Below are 26367 nucleotides of genomic sequence, written 5' to 3'. Positions count from 1 at the left end.
GACATGTTTGGTTTTTGTCAAAGACCAGTATTCTCACTTGGTATAACCAAAAATGTGCATAAAATAACAAATCTGTGAAAATTTTACTCAATTGGTCATCGAAGTTGCAAGAAAATAATGGGGAAAAACACCCTTGTTGCACAAATTGTGTGATTCAGATGCTTAATAATAAAAGGCTTCAGGCCTGAAGTATTTTAAAAATTAATATTAATTTGAGTTTGAAATTACTTTTTTCAAAAACTACGCTGCTTCAGAGGGATCCGTTTCTTGCAATGTTTTATACACTCAACAGCTTTTCATTGCTTGTTACCAAGTAAGTTTTGATGCAAGGAAATTATTTTAAGTAATTACCAATAGTGTCCAGTGCCTTTAACTTTGGGAGCACAACCCCCCCCCCCCCCCCCCCCGGGCTCCCTCTCTGAGTAGATTTATTCTTAATTTCTTTTGAGCTGGTACAGTTTCTCTTCAGTGATAGTGGCGCTTTCTAGGGTAGATTGGTTGATTTAGTGGTCGGATCTGTCTAGCCGACAGTCGATTCCTTATACATCCTGTCTGGATCATATAACTCATATCACATTCGATCAGGTTTTTAGAATTGGAAAGATAATTGGTGTGACACTTTTAGAGACTGTGTTCAGACATACAGGTGTGCCAGACATGATAACGGATTCATGGCACTTGGCTTAGTGCCAGAGATAATATTAACTAGAAAACCCCCTGCCCCCCAAAAAACATGAAGAAATAAATAATATAATACAATAATACAAACAAAGACAAAATGACAAAATAATTAACACAGGATATAGTGGGGGATTCGGGTTGTGGTCAACGACATCATGCAAGGGGAAAATGTATATAAAATGCAGAAATTGTTTTTCCTGGGGTCATCGAATATCCTAACTAAACATAAAGTTGCAGCTTGGTTAGGCTTTTCTGGAAAGATATACCAAAACAAATCGATCGGCAAAACAACTCTTCAACAAGAAAAGTAAATGTTATATTTTTGAATTTGTCTGCTACCTTCCCTCCTGAGAAAATGAATAGGACATGAACTTGTTCATTTGACATGAATGACTCTCATTTACCAAGGAGGGGTTACTGCGGGGCTAGAGATGGTTGATGTGAATGATTAGCAATATCAGGGACGAGAGTCATTACTAACAAAAAAGTCTGAAAATTTGATACAAATTCAAAGGTATGTTGAAATGATGTCATTTCTACCGTTTGGTAACCCTTGGAAACAGTATCCAAAGCACTAGAGAAGTTAACCAATGAGCAGGATTTCTTTATTTGTGGAAAAAAATATTGTCTGATTTTCTTCACCAGGCCGACATAAAAAGTCTGAATTCAGCCAAAAGTCTTTACAATCTCATCTCTGCAATATGTCTGCAATTTGTCTGCAACTTGGTTGCCGGTGTTGCACTCTCCAAAGGTGTTGAGATGTTTTATGGAGTGCCCAATGAACAGGGTTAATAGTCAAAGCAGTTTGATACAATGTGTAATGATGAATTCCTATTATTATTTATAAGGTAAATGGATAACGTTGCATACATTATTTCTCCTCAGCCGCTTCAGGAAAATAGGTTAAAGGAGGGGGGGGGAGTGGAAAAAAGAAAGCAAAACAAACTCTGGCTATTAGTTTCAGAAAAGTAGAATGTATGAATTAAATTCAAAATTATCCTAGTTAGTTTTGGCAAAATCCTATTGGTAAACAGGTGAATGTTTTAGGCCGTTTTTAAAAAGGCTTGTTTGGTGCTCATAGCCACAAGTGTATTGGCACACTAGCGTGCAAATTTAAGTGTAAGGCAATCAATACCTACGCATACGCGATGTAAACTCTATTAGCACGCACGTACAACCATTGAGCCTTTAAAGGACGCAAAATATTGACATGGCAAAATTGGCAGTATTATGAGAATGGTTTACATCTGCACACTTTTGGCTCAACACAGAAAAAGCTGTCTTCACAAAGAAAAACAGGCAATCTACCAAATATGATTCTGCTCAGCACAGAAGAATTTTGCTCAGTTAGAAATAACAGGCAATCAACCGAAACAACCATGTGTTGGCCATGTGTGCTACATACTGCAGCACGACCTGCCTACTCCCCAAAGAGCTGAGATGGTTTATAGGATGAAACTTGGTGGGTATCCATGCTCTACAAATGTCCTTTATTATTAAGGGAGTAAATACAAGATGCCTTATGTTTACTCAATAAAATAAGGTGGGGTTTCTTCTTCATCGCACCAGGCCTCAAGATGACGACGGCTGGCCCAGCGTTACGATGGATGGACTCCGATGGATGATGATTCATCACAATGTCAGCGCCTGGTCTAACTTCGGCGGCTGTGCAACAAGCCATTATTGGAATGGATGTCTCGCTGGCCGTTATTCCAAATCATCCACGTCATACGAGTCATGGAAGTCATCAATACCTGTGAGATAAATAAAAAGCGGGTTCTTCATCATCAGAGAGTTACATTAATAAACACTCGGGGTGCTAATAATCCGAACGGTAATCAGCGGCAGCGTGCCGTGACTACATCAAACATTCCGAAACCCGGGGTATGGGAATCCCACAGAGGCAAGTTTTAAGATGACATAGTGTTGATATTAATCCGCTGGAGGATCTGATACATACGGGAGTGCATCCATCTCCGGTGTATTTCCAGTGGTTATTAATCTTTAACGTGTTTTCATAATTGACATTCCTGGTGCTGTTTGATCATTTCGGATATGACGTAAGCCTGACTACAAAAATATTCTAACAATTATCCACTATGATTGAAACCAAATAAACACTACCTTGCCAATATAATACATCATGAAAACATGACCCCTTTGACTCTTATTCCCATCTAATATTCCTTATTGCACGTTACCGTTTTAATGAAAGAAAAAGCTATATATACGTGTATATACATCTATAAACAACAATAAAAATAATAACAAAATAATAGGTTTTTATATAGCCCTGTATTACACATCTAAGGACATATCAAAGCACTCATATTTTGTCATGCAAGATATGTAGAGCTCAGTTTTTGAAATATGAGACCTATTCAATGCATGTACCTCAAAATATATTTTGTTACAACATTAACAATACTGTACATCCTGTTTCTCATCTCTATTACCCCTACTCCCAGACAATCAATAAGAACATAAGACTCTAAAAACAAGTATCCTTTCTCATTAAACAATTCAAAAGACACACGATTCCCTCCACATACAAGATGCTTTCCCACCCTCCTCCGGCGACCCCGCCCCCATCCTCTTCTCTAGTAATAAGAAGTGATGTTGAGCCACTCGCATCCTGTCTTGTACTCCCCCTCAGGGAGTATGTGTTTCCCAAACCCTAATGGAACTGATACACCTGTCGGACAGTGAGACACTAGGTGAGCATTGACGAGGAGAGAAGATTCATTAATATTGTCTGTGGTAGATACGTCATGGTGGGACGCTAAAAGAGGAGACAGGGGATGAGAGAGGGAGAGAGAAAGAGGGGAACTCTTGGCACTGGATGGCCGGGGTCGTTCGAAGTAGAGCACTGTGATCCAGTTTAATAAAAGGAGGCAGTATTTCATTGTCTGCAGCTTCAGGAAACTGAATAAAAGAGAGAGCTGCAATGGCATAAATCAAAGTGATGGAGATCCAAATGTGCTTGAATGATGAAATCCAAGGGTACACAGTGGTTTTTCATGGCTGGTTATTTTGTCATGAAGTCAATCATAAATAAGACACATTATAAGATATTTATAGCAATAATAATAATAATAACAGCATATTCCCAGCGGTTGCAAAGTGTACAACAAAACAAATGAAAACCACAGAGGCAAAATATTTTGAAAAAACAAGAAAACAAAACATTTTATACCAGGAAAATTACACAGAGCAAAGTAGATATGGTGTGGACACAGGCCAAATTCTATGAAGACACATTGTATTTGCTTTTTATCAAAGTATTGAACAAAAGCAACAAATAAATGGTGATTAACACAATAAGACTACAAGTTTGTTATTATCTGTCATTTGGCAACAGTTATTACACAATAAAATATCAGTTATTACAGAATTCTTAGTTATAGGATGCAAGATATCATTTCTCTTTCATCCAATATTGACCATCGACACAACAATAAAAACAATGATATTGATGTAAGCACAAAACAATAAATTCATTCAAATCTACAGGTTTCTTTGCCTCTTGCCTCATTTGTCAGCAAGTTTAGGCAGAGGATTTCTCCTAATAGCAACCAATGTAAATTCCTTCAAGATCCAAATCATCAAAAAAGATACACAATGAATGTATAATGCACTGTATACATAACTGTACATGTAAATGAAGCTCCCTGCGCTGAGGGTTATTAACTCCATGGTCTCGTAGTGAAGACACCTGCTCTAGAATGTGCAAGGTAACAATAATAATAATAAAAACTATTAGGCATCTATAGACAGGGCGCTCTTACACAGGATACCACAGCGCTGTAAAAGAAACTAAACAATGAGCAAAAAATAATGGCACTATTAATAATGGGAAAACAGTTCGACAAAGCAATCAATCATTGAAAAGAAAAGTTTTGAGATGTTTCTTGAAAATGTCAAGGGTCTCTGCGAAACGAATTTGATTAGGGATACAGTTCCAAAGGCACGGAGCATGTGCGTAAAAAGCATGATCCCACACAAGGTAACGGGCTGGCTCAATACCTCTAGTGCATCAGTGCCTGTGGACATTTTGAAAAGAACTTCAAAAAAAGAGTACAGTTAGTACAAAAAAGGCGAAAGAAAATGTTTTTTTCATTTTTTTTTTCTTCGGTAACTTGGCTTACATGTACCTCCTCGTCCCATGAGCTGTGCAGCACTTTGCAGAGTAGATTCTTCCTCATAGTATTCCCCTCCCACACCTTCTATGCAATCAGGTGTCCCCATGGCTGAAGCATATTCCACTGGACCGGATTCTACCACTATGTTGGATGGGGCGAGGCTCTCCGGTTGGACTCCTAAATCGAGCTTGATGTGCTTGATTGCTGGCATCTAAGTCAATGAAAGTTTAACAGGAAACAAAAGATATCAATAAATAAACCATAATGGAAAACGACTTGTAATTTTTTGTTATGCTTTGGGTTGAGCAAAGAATTGTTTCCCCTCTGAAATAAAGTTGTATCCTCTGAAGACCATCCCTGGCTGCCGCTTCCCAGGTTGTATCATCAACTCAGGTGTGATCCCTGGCTACACAGCAATTAACTTTTTACTTCTGACTGGAACCCTGAACAAAGAGATGTTGAAAAAATATGGAGATCGCCAACATATGACTAGATACATGTACCTCAGTTGGTAGAGCGCTGGCATGTTTATCTGGAGGTCATTGGTTCAAATCCCACTCTAGTAGTTTGTCTTTGTTCAAGCTCAAATCATTTAAGAAACCAAAAGAGTTGTTCCAATGAATGAACCACAACACTACCCGGCTGATATCAAGGGGTTCTCATCAATTGGTGATGAAAAGCTGTAAGTTTTACCTTGCTCTTGGCCGAGGCACCCAGAAGTGGTCTGACTCTCTTGTTGGCAGATACTACCGGTCTCAGCGGCAGTACATTCTTGATGGGACTGTCCAGGACTGTGGGCGTGGTCGGAGTGGCTGGTTGCTGGACTGAGGGGTGAAAAAGACAAGACAGTGGTTTGTAATGAGTGGATGGTACAATTTAGGGAATCATAAAGCCTGAAAATACACAAACTTGCTTAGCACAGAAAAGTATTGCTTGTAACAGAAATAGGCTACCAGCCAAAATTACATTCAGTTAACAATGTTGTGACTGGTGCCTTACGCAAATTGTGCTTAGTAAAGAAATTTGTCCACAGTATTTTCTGCTTTTATAAAATTAGCCCCTGTGCACTATTATTGATCTATGAATGTTTCCTAACAGTAAGATACACAGAAACACAAGCAGAATATAAACATTTATTTAGAGAAATATTACGTGAATATTTTCTCAAAAAAAAAGAAATGTTCACCATTGTGTTTCTCCCTCAGATATTCTGTCCTGAATGTAAACAAAAAGGTGCATCCAATAATCCTCCTAAGCTTGAGGTTTTCCTGAACTAAGCTAGGATTTTAAAAACATGTACTCCATGTCTTTTTGTCTAGGATAATTGAGGCATTTCCTTTACTGTCATATAATTAAAAAAAAGACAAAGTAACTGTGTTTTTCCTTCTAGGATGGTTGAGACATTTCCTTAACTATCCTAGGAATAAAAAAATACATAGCAACAATGTTTTTTTCCTCCTAGGATGGTTGAGGCATTTCCTTAACCATCCTAGGAATAAAAATATATAGTAAGTGTTTTATTTTCTCCTAGGAAGGTTGAGGCATTTCCTTAACCATCCTTGGAATACAAAAGACATAGTAACTGTGTGTTTTTTCTCCTAAGATGGTTGAGGCATTTCCTTAAATACCATAGGAAGAAAAACAGGTACAATGACTATGTTTTTCCTCATAGGACAGTTGATTTCTATAATACTAAAATAGTAACTTTAACAACTTGGTTACAGCTTTATGAAATTGGGCCCAGATTAATTTAGTTAAGCATTTGCGTATTTAACAGCAAAAAGTTTAGGCGGCCATTATTTCACACCTAGGCTAATTAAATTGATAACGTAAACCGTAAGTTCGACTTGAATGATGTACTAAAAAAAAGTATACGCGCCTCATGACCCTTGCAGTTTCGTACACTCATCAGCAGATTGTGCGTTCACATTTGCAGCATTTTTTTGTTCGATGACACAAAGAAAAGAACAAACGCACTATCATGCAAATAGCCGTACATTTGCCGAACAAAATTCCAAACTTTTTTATTTGTTTGTACATAAACATGGATGCGCCCACACCGCTTCAAAACCTTAGTGCGTGTATAACAGGGTGTTAACGCTCTAGTCAATATATAGCTCTATGGTTAAACTTCACATTTTGATAAACAAGGTCAACACATGTAGATTTGATCAAAACGGTCGCAAAGCTGAGCCAATGTGAGAAATAAGGCATTAATTTTAGAAGTGTGGGTAGCTACATCACACCTAGGTGTGATGTACTGTAAGTGTTATGGAAGTCAGTGTACAACAAAATTAACAAAATCAGTATTATACTCTTCCATGATGTGCTCCAGTTCCCTCTCTATGCACCTCCTAATCCATAAGTACACAGGACCTTCGATCTTAATGTAACATCTTAAAGGATGCTGAACTACTTTGTAATGAAATTAAGTACAATTCACATTTTGATAAACAAGGTCAACACATGTAGATTTGATCAGACCTGTCAGAAATAAGGCGTTAGTCTTAGAAGTGTGGGAAGTTACTTCACACCATAGCCTTGGCCTCGGGATGGTGGAGTTACTCACCTGATGTTCTATTTAGATCCCTCAGAACTTCGTAATTGATTTTGCTGGATATCTTCTTCTCTATGAGGAGTTTCTCGATGGCTTCTCCAGCGGTGCTGGCCTGGATTTGTGGCTTCCGGACATGTTTCTTCCTCTTCAATGAACAACAATAAATAATTTACCGTACCCGCTGATAAGAATATTGGATTAACAAATGTCTCTAGCTACCGCGCGAGCTCAGTGGTCTCGTGGTAAGGCATCTTCTGTGGAATGACAACTTAGCTTGTTGGTTTGAATCCCACCCGCGTGATATATCTGTGGAGTTTTTACAAAGGACTTGGGAAAGTATACTATTGAGTAGGCCCCCTTTACAGTGCGGTGTATGAGAAAGAGAAAAAAACAATTAATATAAAAGCAGTACTTGCAATATGAATCAAACATTTCTCAAAGTAGAATAAAAAGCAACAGTAACAAAACAAGTATTAGTTTGAACTGAATATATAATGCATGATCGACATGTAGAGGACACTCATTAAATTACATGTAATACAAACGAGACATCAGTTTTGGTGAAAATGTGTCAGCTTCACAAATAATAGCAGGATACCAGTCACAGAAGTTTATTCTTTCGAAGGGGTTCGGGCAGGGAAGTGATCGGCCATGACTTAGGCAACACTGCAGCAAATGTCCGATGACAAAGTAACACAATAAACTCAAATAGATAAGTACCTTTATGTAAGATACATGTATGAAAGTTAATGTACAAATAAAGAATTTTACAGCACTTCACAATTTTATATTTAATATACAGTCAATAGAACAATTAAAACAAACATTAAGACAGAGTGAACAAGGCAAGAACAAACTTCAAGAAGTACATTCAATTGTGAGCCAAATAGACAAAAGGAACAATTCTCATTTGTGAGAAGTGACAGTGAATACACAAGTCATGAATATATTGCAGCATTATACCATCTGTAACTGGTCTTATACCATCTACGTACATGTACATATGAAAGTCAAGTGCAGTTATCAGACAACAGCCTGACTATCACTGGGAGACTTTTGGGGACTCTAGGTGGCAGAAGACTTACATGGTAAATCCAATCTTCTTGGAAATATGAGCATGCTCAGAAGAATGACGTAAACAATGAAAGTTTACCTTGGAAAGTCTGCTGTTAACTAGCATTCAAAAGTCTCAGATTGATCGCAGAAATGTAAAGTATTGTTAACCAACCTCATGCACCAATAATTGCAAAAATGAAATCTTGATGCAGACTCCATCCTCCACAAATGTTTCATAACATTATTTACCTTCTTGGGTTCTTTGGTTATCCCTTGCTCTTTCTCTAAGGCTTCTTTTTCCTCTCTTTCTACAAGAAAGAATTTAAATTGAAAACATTTAATGAAAAGAGTTAACATAACAACATTAAAGCTTTGCAGCTAACTGGCATTTCACAAATCACTGTTTCTATATCTTCATTTATATCCAGACATTACCAGACACAACTTGCCGACTGTTGCCTTTTACAATCAAGCAGATTTAACTACAAAGTACCACCAACATATTATGGGCACTCATGGGTGCCCAGTTTCCTCCAAGTACTTTACACCACCCACGCCTTCCCCCTCCGAACACCCACATTCCACTTACATGTATGTAAAAAAAAAAAAACTTTGGACTTGGGAAAAAATCAATATTTCTTTGAAATACCATTGTAGACTCGCTTCTTACAGAGCCAGACTAACCCATGACATTTATCATTCAATAAGTTCTTCTGATGCATACTCTGGCTTCATTTTCCACAATCCAAATGCAATAAACGCTTCAGATTGAAAATGTCTGATTGCATTAGTACTTCCCCCCACCTACTTTCTTTTTACTAACCATAAAAGCAAACAGTGTGGCGGTACACTTATTCAAAACAAATACCCCGGTCTACTCACTGAGCACTCAATGGAACCATGAATGTAGCAGTAGAAATGACCGATGGGATAACACGGAGAAGGTTAAACTCGGCGAGATGGGGGCAAATTACAGGCTTAATTTGTTTTTGTTTTTATCCCTGCGGGCTGTTTATCCCCCAGGCTCATTCTAACATTTGAGTCAACAATGTTTAAATGTCACTGAATAATCTGAGCATTAAGCAGAGCTACTGTGCTGAACTGGAACTAGTTTAAGAGGTATAATGCTGCACTGGACAAGCACCATAGTACTGACATGTTTTGGAATCAGGATATCGAATCAATGTCCTTAACTCAAAACCAAATCTTAAGCTGATATTGTTAACCAACTCTCATATTTAAGTTGTGTATAAAGTAAAATTATATTTAGGAGATTCAAAATTCAATCAAAGAGATCACATACAGAACACGCATCCCACCACAGGAAACAGAGTTTCATCAACATTTCTGAATCCCTTGTCTTGATTATTTATTTTAAAAAAGCAAAAAAAAAATAGAAAAAGCAATCAGATCAATGGCAGTAGTTTACGCCAACATGATCAAAGCTGTACCTTATCTTTGTTCATGGCAGGTCTAATAAGGGTACCAGTTGCAGCAGGTTTGTCAATACCACCAAAGCTGTACATTGTCTTTATTTATGGCAGGTACTACTTGCAGCAGTTTTGCTAACGTTACCAACATCGGTGCCATCTCTTGATTTCAAATACAAACTTTGCAATTACCCAATCACTACCAATGATATTCCGAGCCCACGCCATCCCGCCACAACCCACCACTTATCATCTAAAAGCAATCTAGCCCAACATCAAAAACACCGCCAATATAAAAACGTCTCTACAAGTACTAGGGAAATGTGATACTACTCATTTAAATTTGCTACATGCAAGTTTTACCTTTCATGATCTTGATGTATTCGGCATTCTCTTTGGTCCAGATGGCCGTCTTGATGGCAACTTCCTGGGGGCTTAGTATAAACTGTGAGCAGACAACGTAAATACACATTATTGGGTCATGTGTCTTAGAGAAACATCCCCCTTTCGTATGTCTCCATGCAACCCTGCCCCTCATTTGCAACTCTCTTTAAAGGCACTGGACACGTTTGGTAATTACTCAAAATATATGTTTGCATAAAAACTTACTTGGTAATAAGCAACCGGGACCCCTTCTGAAGTTACTTAATTTTTGAGAACGGAGGTAATTGCCTCTCACTAAAATTAATTGCCTCTCATCTAAGAAAGGCTTCAGGCATCTGAAAGCACCCAAATTTGTGCTGCAAGGGTGTTTTTTTTTCTAACTTTTTTTCTTACAACTTCAACGACCATTTTCGCCCAGGGTTGTTTTTCTATGCATGCATGAATGTTGAGATACAACAAACAAGAATACTAGTCTTTGACAATTATTATCAATCGTGCTCGTGCCTCCAGCATGTCTCTATAGATGTTTAATGTGTGGAAACCTCCAGTAATTACTGTGATTGGGCTGACTTTCACTTAACTAACATCGTAGAGAAAACGCCCCCGGCAAAATAAACCTGTGAATAATTTTTATTTCCCAGGTATACTTGGCCACCTTATTCAAATTGATTTGAAAGTACATGTAGTTGTGACCCTTCTTTTAAATATATGAAAATTTGAATCTTATTTCTATTCATTTTGCATTATGAGATTTCTGTAGTTCATGCATCAGGGCTCTTTATTTTTGGTTGGGTATCTTTCTGGAAAATATTACTTTTAGAGCTGGTAAAGTGTCATATTTTTTTCTTTCATCCAAATCTCAAATGTCTATTCAAACCCCTTTTTATCCCATACAATCCCTTTTTCACACTCAAAGCAATTTAAAGGAAATCCCCAGGAAAATTTTGCTGACCTTTTTACACTTGAACTAAAGACACTGAACACTGTTGGTAGTTGTCAAAATCTAGTCTTCTCACTTGATGTATCTCAACATATGCATAAAATAACAAACCTGTGAAAATTTGAGCTTGATTGGTCGTCGGAGTTGCGAGATAACTATGAAAGAAAAAAACACCCTTGTCACACGAAGTTGTGTGCTTTCGGATGCTTGATTTCGAGACCTCAAATTCTAAACTCGAGGTCTCGAAATCGAATTCGTGAAAATTTTTCTGGAAAACTATGTCACTTCAGAGGGAGCTGTTTCTCACAATGTTTTATACTACCAACCTCTCCCCATTACTGGTTACCAATTAAGGTTTTATCATAATAATTATTTTGAGTAATTACCAATAGTGTCCACTGCCTTTAAGCCTGGAAATGGTCATGTCTCTCCTCCTTTAAGATGCTTATTATTTCTTCTTAATAAACAAATTAAAAAACATTCACATCTGCCAGGCCGACTATTTAAAGGACATCTGCATACATTGGCAGACAGGCTGAATTAAGAATGGTGGTGTAGTAAAGGAAATTGTATGTCCTGGAACAATTTGTTTCTATAACTAAATGGTAGCATGTTGAGGAACACTGGAAGCATAACGTAAACACAGACGCAACAGTACACCAGTAATCTGTCCTCAATAATCGTGCTTGGGCATCCATCCTTGTTTCTTACAGATGGGTTTTGTCTTTAGAAATGTTTGTCTGGACACTCTTTTTGTTAATGGAATGTAAATAGTTTTGGGAGTAAACACGAGTATGAGCTTCAGGATTCCGGGAGCCAAATAAGTATGTTTATCTTAATTATAAGATTTCTTAGATCTGCAAGAATGTATAATATATATATATATTTTTTTTCATAAAAAGGGCCATACATTTCTTATACAATAAATCATTAAAGAGCCATTTATTTGTGTGAAAGTGTTGCATTTTCTTTGTACAAAAACACAATTTTAAAGGCACCAGACTTTTTCACCCTCACAGCTTTGGTTTGGTTATAGACCCTTCGGAGTCAATTTGGGGGTCAAAATGTACACACAGAAATTGGCTACAAGAAAAGCGGAAATGGTAGACGGGCATTGTTTGGAGGTGCGTATATTGCCAGGGCCTATGTTAATTTATAAAAGAGGGCGGAGATGGCCGCCCCACAGTAAAGGTCTTGAAAAAGTAATCTCTTTTTACTAAAAGCTTTTAGTCTGTGAAAATAAACAACCACTTTAACCAATGGGAGACTTTCCAACGCTAGGTGGCAGCAGACTTACCGGGTAAATTTCCATTGGTTATGTAGTTCTGAACACGCATACCTCTGAGAACAATGGCTTTACCCCGTAAGTTTGCTGCCAACTATCGTCCCAGCAAGTCTCCTACTAAAGTTTGTTTCGTCCATCTCCCCCTCCCCCATCATCAATCTGACACATCAGGCGAGACAGGCTTGGTTTTTTAACAGGATGATGGCATACTAGACAAATAACTCATGATGTTAAACATGAGACTGTGAGCGTGAAGATTCACCGCTGCCCTCATACTGTCACAATCAAGCAAGGCTGGAGAGGTGATGTACGATTACTAAGATGGTATGCAAATGGGTCAAGGGATGCTCTTTCATATCGGAGGAGTTTGATGGGGTTGGACTAAAGAAAGTGGAGTAATTTTATGGTTGGTTGTCTGTGGTGGGGGGGGGTGCAGTAAAAGTACAGTTTAGTCAGAATGAAATAGGATGTGGTGGGAGTTGGGGTTTAGAAGTATGTGTTGGAGTCAATTGGGGATTTCAGTAAAATGTGTGGCTTGTGACTAGCTTTTGACAGCCAGCAGGGATAAAAAGCTCAATTGGTAGAGCGCCGGCAAGTTAAACTCGAAGTCATTGGTTGAAATCACGCTCAAGTAAAATTTTCTTTGTCAAAGCCAAAATTTTTATTTTGACAAAGGTGAAAGATGCAGGGCATGTAGTTTTCAGGACATGAGTTTGTAAAGAAACTTGTTTTTAAGCTCAGAGAGACAATTAATGCAAGTAAAGACACTTTTCTTTTTGCTTTGATCCTTTTTTTTTTTCACTGTTTGTTTTAGACTGATGCTCAAACTCCCCCCCCCCAATTTTTATATATTTTTTAATGTGAGCCTAATTGATGATTGAAAACCAATCTTTGTTTTCACTCAACGTAGTCGTTAAGTAAGCTGCTTGTTTGCAGTTCCTCTGTGGTCTAGCGTGTGTATGTCTCAGGGATCTTATTAGACGATGAAGGAGTGTATCTCTCACTGTCTCACAGATGCTGTGTATTGAGGATGCTACAGCTCTTTACTCCTTGTACCATACAAATTAATCAAAACTAGTCCTGACTTTGCTGTCTCTTAAAAAGGTAACCAAAGCTTGCCTAAACCTTGTTAGATACCTCGCTCAATATGTGAGGCAGGGAGGTCCCTCCCCCCCCATTTTTGTTTTGTTTAAATATTAATAATAATCTCATTTCCTAACACACTCTTCCCCTCCTGTAAAGACAGTAATCTTCTAAAACAATTCATAGAATTCCAGAATACAATGAAGACACAATAGGAGGGGGAGGGGTACATGCTCCCATTCAGCACCGAATGTTGTAACATACACCTTGTAAGACATTTGCTCTAACAATGAAAAGGTTATGGGTTTGAATCGCGAATCGCACTTGAGTGACTTTCTTGTGGATTTGTTTTCACAGAACTCGGGGAAAGTACTAAGTACACAGTGCTTAATGCACATCAGTGTAAGGGTAAAAAACTAATTATACTGTGAATTTAATTTGATATGAAAAAAACATGAAACGAACCATTTCTATTTCCCTGTCATCAATACCAGTCAGATCAAGCTCACCAGATTCTTCTTCCAAATCTGGATGAGGGGGAAAAACATAAAGGAGTAAACAAACAAACAAATCTTGAAGCAACAAAAACAACAAAACACAAAGCAGTTATAAAGATTTCTAAAAAGCCATTGAGTAAAGTTGCTGGAAATTGGACAAAAGTTTATATACTGAGCAAGGACACACCACCCCGTACATAGATACAACCCCCCGTCTCCCCCCCCCCCCCCCCAATAAAAAATATACTGCCCTGAAAACAGATGCACGCACCCAAAAATTGTTTATACTCTACGCCCCTGAACAAAGATATACACCCCGAAAAACAAAGCTACAAATTACACCCCCCGAAGAAAAAAAAATACGACGCTGAACAAAAGATTCGCACCCCCGCACAGAGATACACATCCCCAAACAAAGATATAATTTGTCTGTGCTAAGCAATTTCTTGAGTTTCACAACTTGAAAAAATTGGCTGCGGGGTGAAGCGTCAACTTATTAGCTGTCAATGAACATTTAAACACAAAAGACCAACCATGCAAATTTATGGATTCCCAAACTGAGAAAATCCACATCCGATTTGTCCGCTTCTGGGACATACTGTAGAAGTTTAAATAAATAAAACGACTTAGCCTCAAAGGAAAGGACAGCTTGAGTGAGTTAAATCAACCCCCAGTAGAACAACACCGTATAACAGCTATTGTCAAATCCCACTGCTAGCCCTTGAGGTATACAAACATGTAGTATGGTCAATGTGTTGACATAACGTTGAAAGCAAAATAAGAGGTTTTAAAGTAAGAAAATGCCTGAACATGGCTGGGTTCTAATAGAGCTCCTGGGATCACTTAGCCACCCTACAGGTATCCCTGGCTTGGGTCAAGAAACGCTATACTTGTCATAATTGCCTCAAAAAACCTGAATCTCTAGGCTTGCATATGATTGAAATAACTTTCAGACACTGACTCTAAACTTCATGTTTGCCAATAGTAGCAAAGACACATTGAAACTAATGCTGAGCAGAAGAATGCTGCATAATTTCTGGTATGAAACAATAACTCAATGGTCTTAACGTTTTATATAATAGAAATATTTTCATACAAATGCACAGTGAATTTGAATGCCTTTCTTTACGGTTAGATGTAACTACAAAACATTATGAGACTGCCAATAACTATCACTCTGATTAGGAGACCAGTTTATTCCCATATCAAATAAAATTCTGAAATTCATTTAATTTCAAAAGTCTCACCTTTGGCTTCTGGCTGTTTCATACATTCCTCAATGGTTTCTGTCAGGCCTAGGGACAAGGCTGAGGGTGGCAGACCCTTGGCCAGGTCCCCTTCATCACCCCAGGGTGGGGGCATCAGCAGGGAATCTAGGACACCCTCCTTGACTCCCTCCTTGGAGGCGGAGGAGAAGGAGGAGGAGGAGGTGGGGGCGGTCTCAGCCAGAGCGGGGTCACTCTGCCCTCCGGCGGGCACGTCGTCTGACCTGGCTTCTCCTTTCAATTGATCCAGATCGGAGGGGCATTGAGTGGCTGGCTCGCTGTGACCCAATTCTCGGCCAGGTTCAGTCTTTCCAGCCGGAGCATCAGTAGCCCCGGCCGGCGATGATGCTGATGATGATGTTGAGGATTTGGCTGGAGATTGTTCCTGGTACTTGTCTGGATGATTGCTTGTGGCGGGGCTGGGAGTGTGGTCTCTATCGAATTCATTAAGGTCTCCGCATGAGATCTCGTCGAAGGCTTCACTGGCTTCGTCGTAATCTGTAAATGATGAGGTTGTGCTTTCATCTACGGGGGCAAGGAGATCAGAGATATTCAAAATATTTCAGGATTCAATTTCGGCTTGATTCCCCAGTCGAGTATCTCTTCTCCTAAAAAAATATAAATTCAAATTCATTATTCTGAACTATTTATACACTAATCGCATACTCGGTTAGAGTACTCATTTACTCGCTTACACAATTATGCATTTGATAAAAATTAACAAAGGCAATGTAGACAGTAGGCCTACAGGTTGTAGCAGTAACACTTAAACACAAGAAGAAATTGAAGCAATAGTTTAGCTCAATATACACTAAGTAAGTTTTTATTCCATTTATTTTTAGAGTCATTACCAAACATGTACAGACCCTTTTTACACAGAGAAAAAACAGCAGGGGGACTTGACCTCTTTTTCAGAAGGGTTACTATAAAAAGTCTGAAATTTCTCATCCCCAATTTCACTGATTTTCTGACAGCAAAATAACAATATTTATTGTATCTGGGCAGCAGGTACACATACATGTATCCACCACTGTCAATAGACAAAAGCAAGTCACAGACCATTTCAACACAAACAACAGGGTTCATTCATCGTTCAACACTTTTGAACTCAACAACACACAAGTTTTGTTTTGTTTGTTTAACATTCAATGATACAACTGTATATATCAAAACAACCCGATTTCCCGTTGGCAACAGAAAACACAAAGAAAAAAACAAACAATACACTACCCCTAAAGGGCCCTCCAAACTAAACCCAAACAAAGCGGCCAGGTGGGTTCTTATCTAATATTTGTTGACACTTGTTTTGTCATTAGACCCTAATACATATTACCTGCAGATCAAGTATGACATAAAGGTTAGTACCAGTTTGTTGACATTGCACAAGGAAACTCAAGGTCCAAGTTGACTATGAAAGAAAACTTGAGCGATTCGGCGGAAGGGACGTTGAATGAGTAGGTCATAGAGCAAGGTAAGAGTAGATTAACCTTGTGGGAAAATATGTTCTTTCTCTACAGTTCGAGAACCTGCACTTCCAAGATACAAACATTAACCTTAAAAAAAAAAAACGGTTGATTGTCTGGTAAATTCCCACGGCCACCCCTGAAAAAAATGTATTGATATAAAAATAAAAATGCCCCCCCCCAAAAAAAAAAAAAAAAAGTAGGAAGAGTAGAGTAGAGTAAAGAGTAGGAATTTAATAGGATTTTATCACAAATGACAATCAATTCTGCAGCCCTTGCCTGCTATCTCCCTGTTCCCCTAGAGGATCACTTTCTGGATACTCATTCAAGTTGGTCTGTTTTTATCTACCAATCTTTTCTGTTCAAGTAGTATACTGTTTCATCCATTGAACCATAGAGCTAGGAAAAGTTATTTGATGAAATTGACCGAGCCTCCTCCTTGTTATATAGTGGAAACATTTTAAGCAAGAGTTTCTGCTAAAGCAGCGTTATAACAGGACAAAGGTATTTGAAAAAGGGGGATTAGTGGGAGGGGGAGAGTAATAATTTGACCGTCTTCAAGAGAGCACTAAGCTACATGTGTACCATCCATTACCAAGAGCAACATCAAATACTTCACCTCACCCAGACTTCAAATGAGAACGACCCCATAAGATGACAATCCATCATTTTGTGCTGAGCTTCACCACAAAGGATCATTTTAAAGAAAACCAATTTATTTTTAAATAAACTTATAACCACTCAACACTTATATTATAAAATAAAAAAAAGCTGCATAACATCTGCCTTTAGAAAACCATTTATTCTCGAAAGAAAGAACCAAAATGAAATGAAGAGAAAATGACAGCCTGCCAGGGGCTGCAGTAGCTCTTAGCTGTCCGGATAGATTTATGAGCTTTCAGCCGAGGGTAAAACATTTCTTGCGGCCCTGGGGTCCGGTATGCTACTCCAATAATACAATCCTAATAAGTCTTCATTAGGTCTTGTTCATCTGGAACCGGAGCATGCTTGTTTTGTTTTTACAAAGCCTAGTTAGGAGTTGAATGATACCTGAGAAATGCTGGCACGCTTTTTACTGAACCCTACAGAGTTCACTAACACTAACACTGACTGAACGTCTAACACACACAGGCAACATTTGGGTTATCGGAACATGAAGTAGGAGAAGTCTGCTCGTCTCCTCCAGGAAGAAGATATTGGAATGAAACCACTTTGAGGAGGCTCGTAAAAAACTGAAAGTTGTAAAAAAGATATATAGCGATCCTAAAAAGGGATTTTTTTATTCCTCTGAGGGCTGAGGGGTCCACTGAGTCTTGTTTAAAACACAGAGTTCAAATCAATATGTATGGGACAGGGTTTATGTTTCGTGTGATCAACCACATACGTAGATGAAATAACAAACATGTAAAAATTTGTGGTAAATCGGTGCTAAATGTACGTCCGTGTGTTGCTGCATTGTTATGACAGAGGCGACAGTTTTCGGATCCATGTGTGCGCCTAGTCTTGGTGCAAGATGTTTCTCGTTTTCCTTTCACACACAGCGCGGCCAACTCACCGACAGCGCCTGCATCGAGAAACGTCTTACACCAAGACTAGCGCCTAGTATCCGAAAACAACCGATTATAAACAGAGCTCCAGCTTGTCATTATCAACCGTTTAAACACCCCCACATGACGCGCTCTCCACCAATAGGAATAGCAAAACTGTCTGTGGTATTTATAAATAGATGTTTTTATCCTTCAAGTCTGTATAATACCTTTAAGTTCCTCACAGATGATAAACAATAAATATGTTGGACGGTCACAAATTTCAAATTTCTTATTCAACATTGTGCACACTTGGGACTAGACATGGCAGATTGGAAAGTCAAATCCGATGTTGAAATCTGGAGTGATTTATGCACCACTTGCATGTTGTTGAAATGAGCAAAGGTAACTATAAACAAATGTATGCATGAACACAAGCGGGTAGGTGTAAAGTATTTTAGTACTCGACCTACATTTTTCTCAATCAATTCAAATTAATGAAGTACATGTGTATATTTGCCAAAACCATCAGTATCCAAGATTTGTGTGACTCAATGTACAATTAAATGTACATGAAATAACAAGCCAGTGAAAGTTTCAGCTCATCAGTCATCCGAGTTACAAGAGAAGAATACAAAAAATCCAGTTGCAGGCTTTCACATTGGGTTTTAGACTCATGGGAACAAAACTTATTGTTTTATTCAAATCCCAAACCTGTATCATTTCAAGCACAAATACATGTTTTTCAAAGGAAGTTTTCCACCATGATCATCTTTATACCATGCAAGTTAAGTGCTAGTCTATGAAAGTATACATTTTCAATCTTACCAAAGCTGTGCATACCCTTTAAAGCCATGTACACTTTCGGTACAGAAAAAAAAAATGAAAGTTCACAGATTTACAAATAATTTACAGGGTTTACAGAAGATAATGGTGAAAGAGTTCTCTTGAAATATTGTTCCATGAAATGCTTTACTTTTTGAGAAAACATTACAACAATATCAATTCTCGATAGCGAGAATTACGGATTTATTTTAAAGACATGTCATGACACAGCGAAACGTGGGGAAACAAGGGTGTTTTTTTTTTTTCCAGTTATTTTCTCCCGACTCCGATGACCGATTAAACCTTAACTTTCACAGGTTTGTTATTTTATATATAAGTTGTGGTACACGAAGTGTGGGCCTTGGACAATACTGTTTACTGAAAGTGTCCAATGGCAATGGCTTTAATGTGGAAAGTTTTAACACCTGTATAAGAAAGTATGCCAAAAATGTGAGCACTTATTTCTATGAAATGTTTCCCAGGTTATTTTTGTAGCGTCCTGACCGGAAAGAATTCTTTATTTCAAAAACCTGCAAGGAGATGCAGTAGTTTCTCTGTATAGGAACCAGTGAGGAGCGCTCACTGGTAGTTTTTATTAGTCTCACGACACCACTCTGGAATCTCACAGACCAGGCCACACCTGCTGAAATAGCTTTTAATGGTCCTAATACAGCCTTGTGTCAAGACTACTAGGTCACCATGATTGATAACCAAATCCTAAATACCCAGCATAGTTTCATGCCAGTAAGCTAAAGACATAACCAGAGTTATTTTGGCAACGGATAACGTAATTCCAGATTCTGTCTTTTTCATTTGAAAGTTCCAACTATTTTTCCACTTGACACAAACAACGTAAGACTTCTAGACAAATTTGACATCAACAAAATATTTGTTTTCAAAAGCGCTGAAGCACAAGGCTGGTTAAACTACTTGCATGCCGGTAATTCCTGCCTTTTGCGAGCAAATTTGAAAAACAAATTAAACCTCAGTCTGATTTACATTGGTGACTCGTCTGGATATATTTTTTTTATTCCGTGCTCTCTTTCACCATGAATACCCTGGAGTATCTATCAAAATGTTATTGGAAAAAGAAAAAAAACCGACCGCATGAGTTTTCCTTCAGGCCACGTTAATTTTCCCTATCAGGGAATGTCATGTGGGAACCTCAATGAATGAAGAACTGTGCCCCGGAAAATGTGGTGATCTTTTTCAGTCTGCGTGAACAGAGAGTTTTTTATCTAATACAAGTACTGAAAGCTGAACAACACCTTTGATTTTTTCACCCTTACAATAAGAGCTCTTGTTTTTATACAGTACAGGCCTCACATTTTATCTTTGAGAGGCAAGGCCGTTTGCATTTTGCAAAGTGTAATTCCATTGGAAAGACTGAAACTTTTGAAAGGAGCACCAAGGCCAACTCAAGGGGCACCAAAACATTGCGAAGCTGTATTGTACCCAGGTAACCTCATAACTTAACAAGACCTGCAGGCCTACTTTTAGGAAGTCCAAACCTCCGCTAAAAGAACAGCAAATACAGAAAAATGTGTTCGGCGTGTAAACAAATCTTTCTAGTGTGATAAAAATTCTGAGCTACAAGATCTGTGATCTAGAGAAGATTATTTTGAAATTCAAGTCACGATAAGGAATGAAACTGAACTTAACATCCGCAAGAACAGACTTGCAACAGCAGGAAACACAAATTTGCTAACAGGCTAGGCAATACTTTTTGTTTAACAGCTTTTTCTAAAATTGCAACCAAGTAACCTCACAAACAAACAACACCTGTAGTCCTGTATTTTTTCTACTTTTAGAACTCCAAACCTCTGCTAAAAAGGTGCAGCAAATACAGAACAATGTGTTGGGCATTTTAACAAATATTTCTTGTGTGATAACAATTGAGCTACAAAACTGGCATTCTAGGTAAGATTTTTTCTGAAATTCAAGTCATGATAAGAACCTGATAAGGAATGAAACTGAACCTCACAATCGCAAGTACAGACTTGCAAGAAAACAAAAACAGGAAACTGCCTCCTACACAATAGATGTTTTCTATGACACAATAGATACAAAGATAGGCTGATCTCACTGAGAAGCTGCCTACCTGGGCCAAATTTCATAAGGCTGTTGTGCAGAAAATTTCTTGGCTAACCAAGAAATTATCAGGGTACCAGTCACAACATTTTTAACTGTGCATGCTGTATGGTACTATTCAAGCTGGTAATATAAAGCTGCTATCCTATAATTCTGCTGAGCAAATATCTTTGCTCAGCAAGAATTAAGTGGGGTACTAGTCACAGCAATGTATACAGTACACAGTGTTGTGGCTGGTAATCTATTTTTGCTAAGCAAAAGCATTATGCAAAGCAAGTTTTGGGGCTTACATTAATTCATGAAATTTGGCCCAGATTACAAAAAACTTGGCATGAGTTTCAAACAGATGACATCCTGAAGTTCACTTACCATCACCTGAACATTTCTTCATTAAGGCTCTTTCTATCTCCTCCTGCATTGAGCTGATTTCTCCGGAGAGCTCTTGGAATTGCTGTTTACTCATCTCGGTCAGCTACAAAGGAACGACATAAAACAAGTCATGAATTCACATGTAGGCCTAAAAAAACAAAATAATGTAGCGTAAATACCAGGGGCTTGATGAAATTTACACCGGACTGCGGGCCAGAGGCCAGTGATTATAGGTGTCGGGCCAGTAAACTCAAGAAAGGACAAGTCGGGTGTTCTCGTCTTATACAATTGAATAATAATACCTCACTGATTAAATTTATTTTACAAAAATAAAATTAGATGACATTTTAGTCTGATAAACATATATATTTCACACAAGACAATGTCAGTGAGATCAATCTTCTTTTTGGTGCTTTTGTTCTCATTTTCATTCCTGTCTTGTAAAAAGAATTTTGGTCCAGCAAAATTGTTGAGCTACAAGCCTCACAGGCTTGTGGATTTTTCATCCAAATTTGACCCCTGACTACACACTGGTTGTACAGGGCCCAATTTCATAGCTCTGCTTACTGCTAAACTCTTGGCTTACGATCACGACCTTGTAAGCGTACAATGCCCAAAAACGTCGAGTTCGCATGTGCAGAAGCCAAAATTCACCGCTACTTGTGAAATGCGCTTGCCGTAAGCACAGAATTCCCTGCTTCCGTAAGCGCCGATTCTTTGCTTTTTGGTAGGCAGAGCCATGAAATTGGGCCCAGGTTGTATGAACGAATAAGGAAACATAAGTTCTGCTGAGCAACCTCAACATTTAGATAGACCTTTATCATGCTGCCTCTATCTTGGTCATGTTCCTTATATCGGATAAAAATAATGAATGCTAATAATCATTTTGAAAATAGGAACCAGACTATTTAGTTCTTCCAGCCTCGGTTTGGTAATATTGTTATCAATTGGAGAAATTCAAGATGGCTGCACCGTGATGAAGGTCTATTGCACCTTGTTTGACAAACAAAATTACCAGGTGTACATTCCAGCGCATTTCTTGGCAGGCACTGGCCATTTATACGAAACTCAATACATAAAAGGTCAACAAATTCTAAGATCTAATCCCTTTCTTATCCAAAACAGATAAGAGGAGTACAATGCAATCTTCACAAAAATGTGAGATATTGCTTCTTCTTTTTCTCCCATTAAAATTGTGCCAGCAGGAAGTACCAAGTCTCTTTTGTAAACAAGTGATGTCACAAGGTTATACGGTACTACCACCAAATGGAACATCCCACTCCAAATAAAAAAGAATTTAATAATAAATGTCATTGCTCTTAATCCTTTTATTCCTAACATTCAAGAAAGGGGGACTTTTGGGACTCTAGGTGGCAGCAGACTCACAAGGTAAATCTATCGTTCTTGGTAATGTGCGCATGTTAAGAACTATGTAAAGGATACAAATTTACAACCCACTTCAAGCCCCGGTCCAAGTGAAGAAAAAAATATAATAGCCTACCTATGCATCACAGTTTGCGTTAGGTTTAACTTTTTGCACAGAAAAAAACTGTACACATTTGAAACAGAAATCTACGGAGAGACATCTATCCGGATTCATGTTTGACTTCAATTTGCAATAATTTACAGCTCATTTGCCATGGTCTGGTTATGCTGGTATCTGCTGGTATTTGGCCCTGGCAAAAGAAATATAACTCCATCAATCACACTAGCTGAACACTGGTGCAGCAGCGTCATTATATCCGGTCCCATGCACGATAAAATATTTATGGTCCCCCAACTTCATAACACAAAACCTGATGCAAAAAAAAAATATATATAAAAATGTGCCTGCCACAGAAATCTGATCTGGCGCAATGGAAATTAATGTTCACTAGACTTCTCTGTTGAATCATGTGGGTGTTGTATCCGGATACTCTAAACCAATCCCCCATGAGTTGGCCACAGTGTTATAAAGCACGCCTGATGGTGCACCAGACAGCTAGGAAGAGTCATGGTAGAAGGAGGGGTGGTAGGAATTTCTAGGCCACCATTTCCGATTCAGATTTTGTATGTTTCTTTTTATTTCTCCTTTTAGTAAGGTTTTAAGTGTACATATTATATATGAAGTGTGGACCTGAGAACACATAATGTAGGGACTTGAAACACTATGTGGACTTACATTCGTCCACACAGTGTTTTTGACAGTGTTGGATTATGGGATTTTCCTTAAGTGTACAGAACAATGGAATGTCCACAGAGTGACTGCAATACAGTGTCTGTGTGTTTTCACCCAACATGATATATGTACAGAAGGACCTTAGAACAAAAGAGGTCCACATAATGTAGGGACTTGAAACACTATGTAGACTTACACATGCCCACAAAGTGTTTTCTACAATGTTGTGTTGTCCACAGATTGACTGCAACACAAAGCAGTTAGGGTTTGTATGTGTGTATGTTTAGACAGCCATTCTGCTCTGTTGACAGGAAGTCCATTACATCAGCGAGCAGACTCCGTCAATTCATCCTCACCGATTGGTAACCCAACCTCAATTTGACATTTCGGGCATGATTCAACTCGCATTTCTCGCCGCTAATTTACAAATTCCCAACAGCTCCATCGCCAGACGCTTAATGTGCCGGGGACACAAAGCCGCATAGCCCGAATAATCCGTCCAAAGTGACTCACACGCTTTGACAGATACCTGAAGAATGTTCCAGCATCGTTATACCAAGCCTAATTCCTATCACTGTTTATTTATTTTGTGAGGGGATATGTATCTAACTTACATGTACGCCCCCCCCCCCCACCAACCGTGGTGTGGTTTGTTTTAATGAAAAGAAGTAAAATTATTAGGACGGCCCGGCGGACTGCACTTAAATTCATGCTTGAATTTCTTTCACGGATTGACTGGATTGATTATCACTCAACCAACAATTTAGTTAATCCTTTCCCTTCATAGCTTCTCCCCCCCCCCCTCTCCCCCGCCCCCACCCAGGCAATTTAGACTCTGTGTGAATATAAAGACAATGATTGATTCGATCGTTTTGGGAATGCTTTCAAATGTCTGGCATTTAAGTAATTGTTCACGGCAAGCAAATTCACATTTCATTTAAGGAAAACAGAAGAAGCAGTTCGGAAGGGGCGGGAATAAGGTCTAGACATCCTGATGTCGAAAATGGTAGACTGGAATATCACTGCCACATTCCACATCAATCCTGAGACTTATTGACTATTAAAGCATTTTTAGGAATGTCATTCTAGAATGGAGTTTCTTAGGTTGACTTTCCAGTCAAGGGAACTCGGCAAACTCCCCCAAGCTCCCATATACGCCAAGCTGGCAACTGCTAATCTCTCTCATAAAAACATTAGTTTAACGTCTATGATTATGAATTGCACAAATCAAGAAGTAGTGATTCAATAACTAGGCGACAATATTTATTCTAGTCATTGTAAAATCAGCGGTTAGCTAAGGGGATTTGAAGCTACAACCTTGTAATTGGAAGTCCTGAACTGTCCACTGTACCAAGTTGACCTTCTTTCAAGCCCCATCCAAGGAGTGCTGGGAAATAACACAGCAGCAGCTTAATACCCACAACAACAAGTACAACAACAACAAGCAGCAAGAACGTGAAAGTTTAACATAACAAGTATGTATTGACCCCTTGTGCGATGTGGTGCACAATGACTTGTACTTGAGTTAATGTCAGAGGTTTTTCTTTCTGACGACACAACGCCCCCCCAACCCACGCCACCCTCCCCTCCCCTCATCCTGCCCTTTAAGTCCACCTACCTGAGCAAGCTTGGCCCTCCTACGACCCTTAGTGAAAGACGGCGGGTCTTGCTCTTCCTCCAGATCGATCTTATTGAATTCATCAATAGTCAGCTGGCCTGATGGAGTCTCTTCAAATTCAGTCAGTCTGGAAGAGAAAGAAGAACGAAAAAGTTAAAGAAACCCATAAAACATTCCTTCAGTTTGGAGCCAGTTTCTGAATCTGTTATGGATTGACAATTTTGAACATACATGTATGGTCGCCCAATGTGTTTTCAATAGACTCATTGCATATGACTGAGGCCAAAAAAGCGCCCTCACTGAGGTCAAAGGAGGCATGACCTTAGCGCCCAGAAGCATTTTTGCGCTTTTCAAGGGGTCTATTGTTTTATACACTTTTTGTTATCTGTTTGAATCGTCACTTTAAACTGTTTTTAAAGGTTTTGTCTAATAATTTGTTTTAAGAAGTTTGCACTATTTACCATAAATACACATGAACTGTTCGCATTAATTGGTTTACTGTACTTAACTAGATTACATTTAAAGTACATCTCATAGTAACTGTGTCAGTGGTTATCAGATATTATACATCCACTCAAAACATCTTTGATATTCATACATACATGTAGCTCCGAAAACCTTATAGAAAAAATAATTACGCTTTGAGAATTAAAGTGCCATATAAGAACTGTGTACTATTATTTGTATTTGTACACTGTTCATTGGGGTATGTGGTCATCTTTAATTAGGGAAAGTGGCCAGCCCTTAAACAGACTCAACGATTTATTTCTAAAACACAACATAAATGCCACTATTATTAGTAGCAATTTACCGCCTGGTTGCGAAACACAATCTTTGTTTTTACTTCCATTTCATCAATGTAATCACAATGAGGCTCAAAGACAAAATATAGTTGGGTTCCTTTACATTGTACATGTAATTTTACAAATGAACATTCAGTATTAATAACTGTTGCATACAGGGAACGTGACAAAGATGGCTAAAATACGATATGATG

At 38.5% G+C, this 26367-nt stretch overlaps 1 protein-coding gene across 2 annotated transcripts in view; it reads right to left on the bottom strand.

Moving 5' to 3' along the window:
* Positions 1-393: 393 nt before the first annotated feature.
* Positions 394-26367, bottom strand: part of LOC139947002 (transcription factor IIIB 90 kDa subunit-like) — a 51804-nt gene continuing 25830 nt past the window's right edge. Inside the window, exons 9-18 of one of the 2 annotated variants that reach the window (XM_071944815.1) lie at positions 25371-25497; positions 21595-21697; positions 15303-15845; positions 14024-14085; positions 10230-10311; positions 8686-8744; positions 7393-7525; positions 5517-5647; positions 4830-5034; positions 394-2435 (exon numbers count right to left, since the gene is read on the bottom strand). In XM_071944815.1, coding sequence (XP_071800916.1) covers positions 2389-2435; positions 4830-5034; positions 5517-5647; positions 7393-7525; positions 8686-8744; positions 10230-10311; positions 14024-14085; positions 15303-15845; positions 21595-21697; positions 25371-25497 — 1492 coding nt within the window. In that variant the 3' untranslated portion in view covers positions 394-2388. The remainder of the gene's footprint in view (positions 2436-4829; positions 5035-5516; positions 5648-7392; positions 7526-8685; positions 8745-10229; positions 10312-14023; positions 14086-15302; positions 15846-21594; positions 21698-25370; positions 25498-26367) is intronic. The other variant, XM_071944823.1, reaches the window with a different exon arrangement.

This window comes from Asterias amurensis, chromosome 1 (genome assembly GCF_032118995.1).
Source record: "Asterias amurensis chromosome 1, ASM3211899v1".
Lineage (NCBI taxonomy): Eukaryota > Metazoa > Echinodermata > Asteroidea > Forcipulatida > Asteriidae > Asterias > Asterias amurensis.
This window is presented reverse-complemented; position numbering and strand designations above follow the sequence as displayed.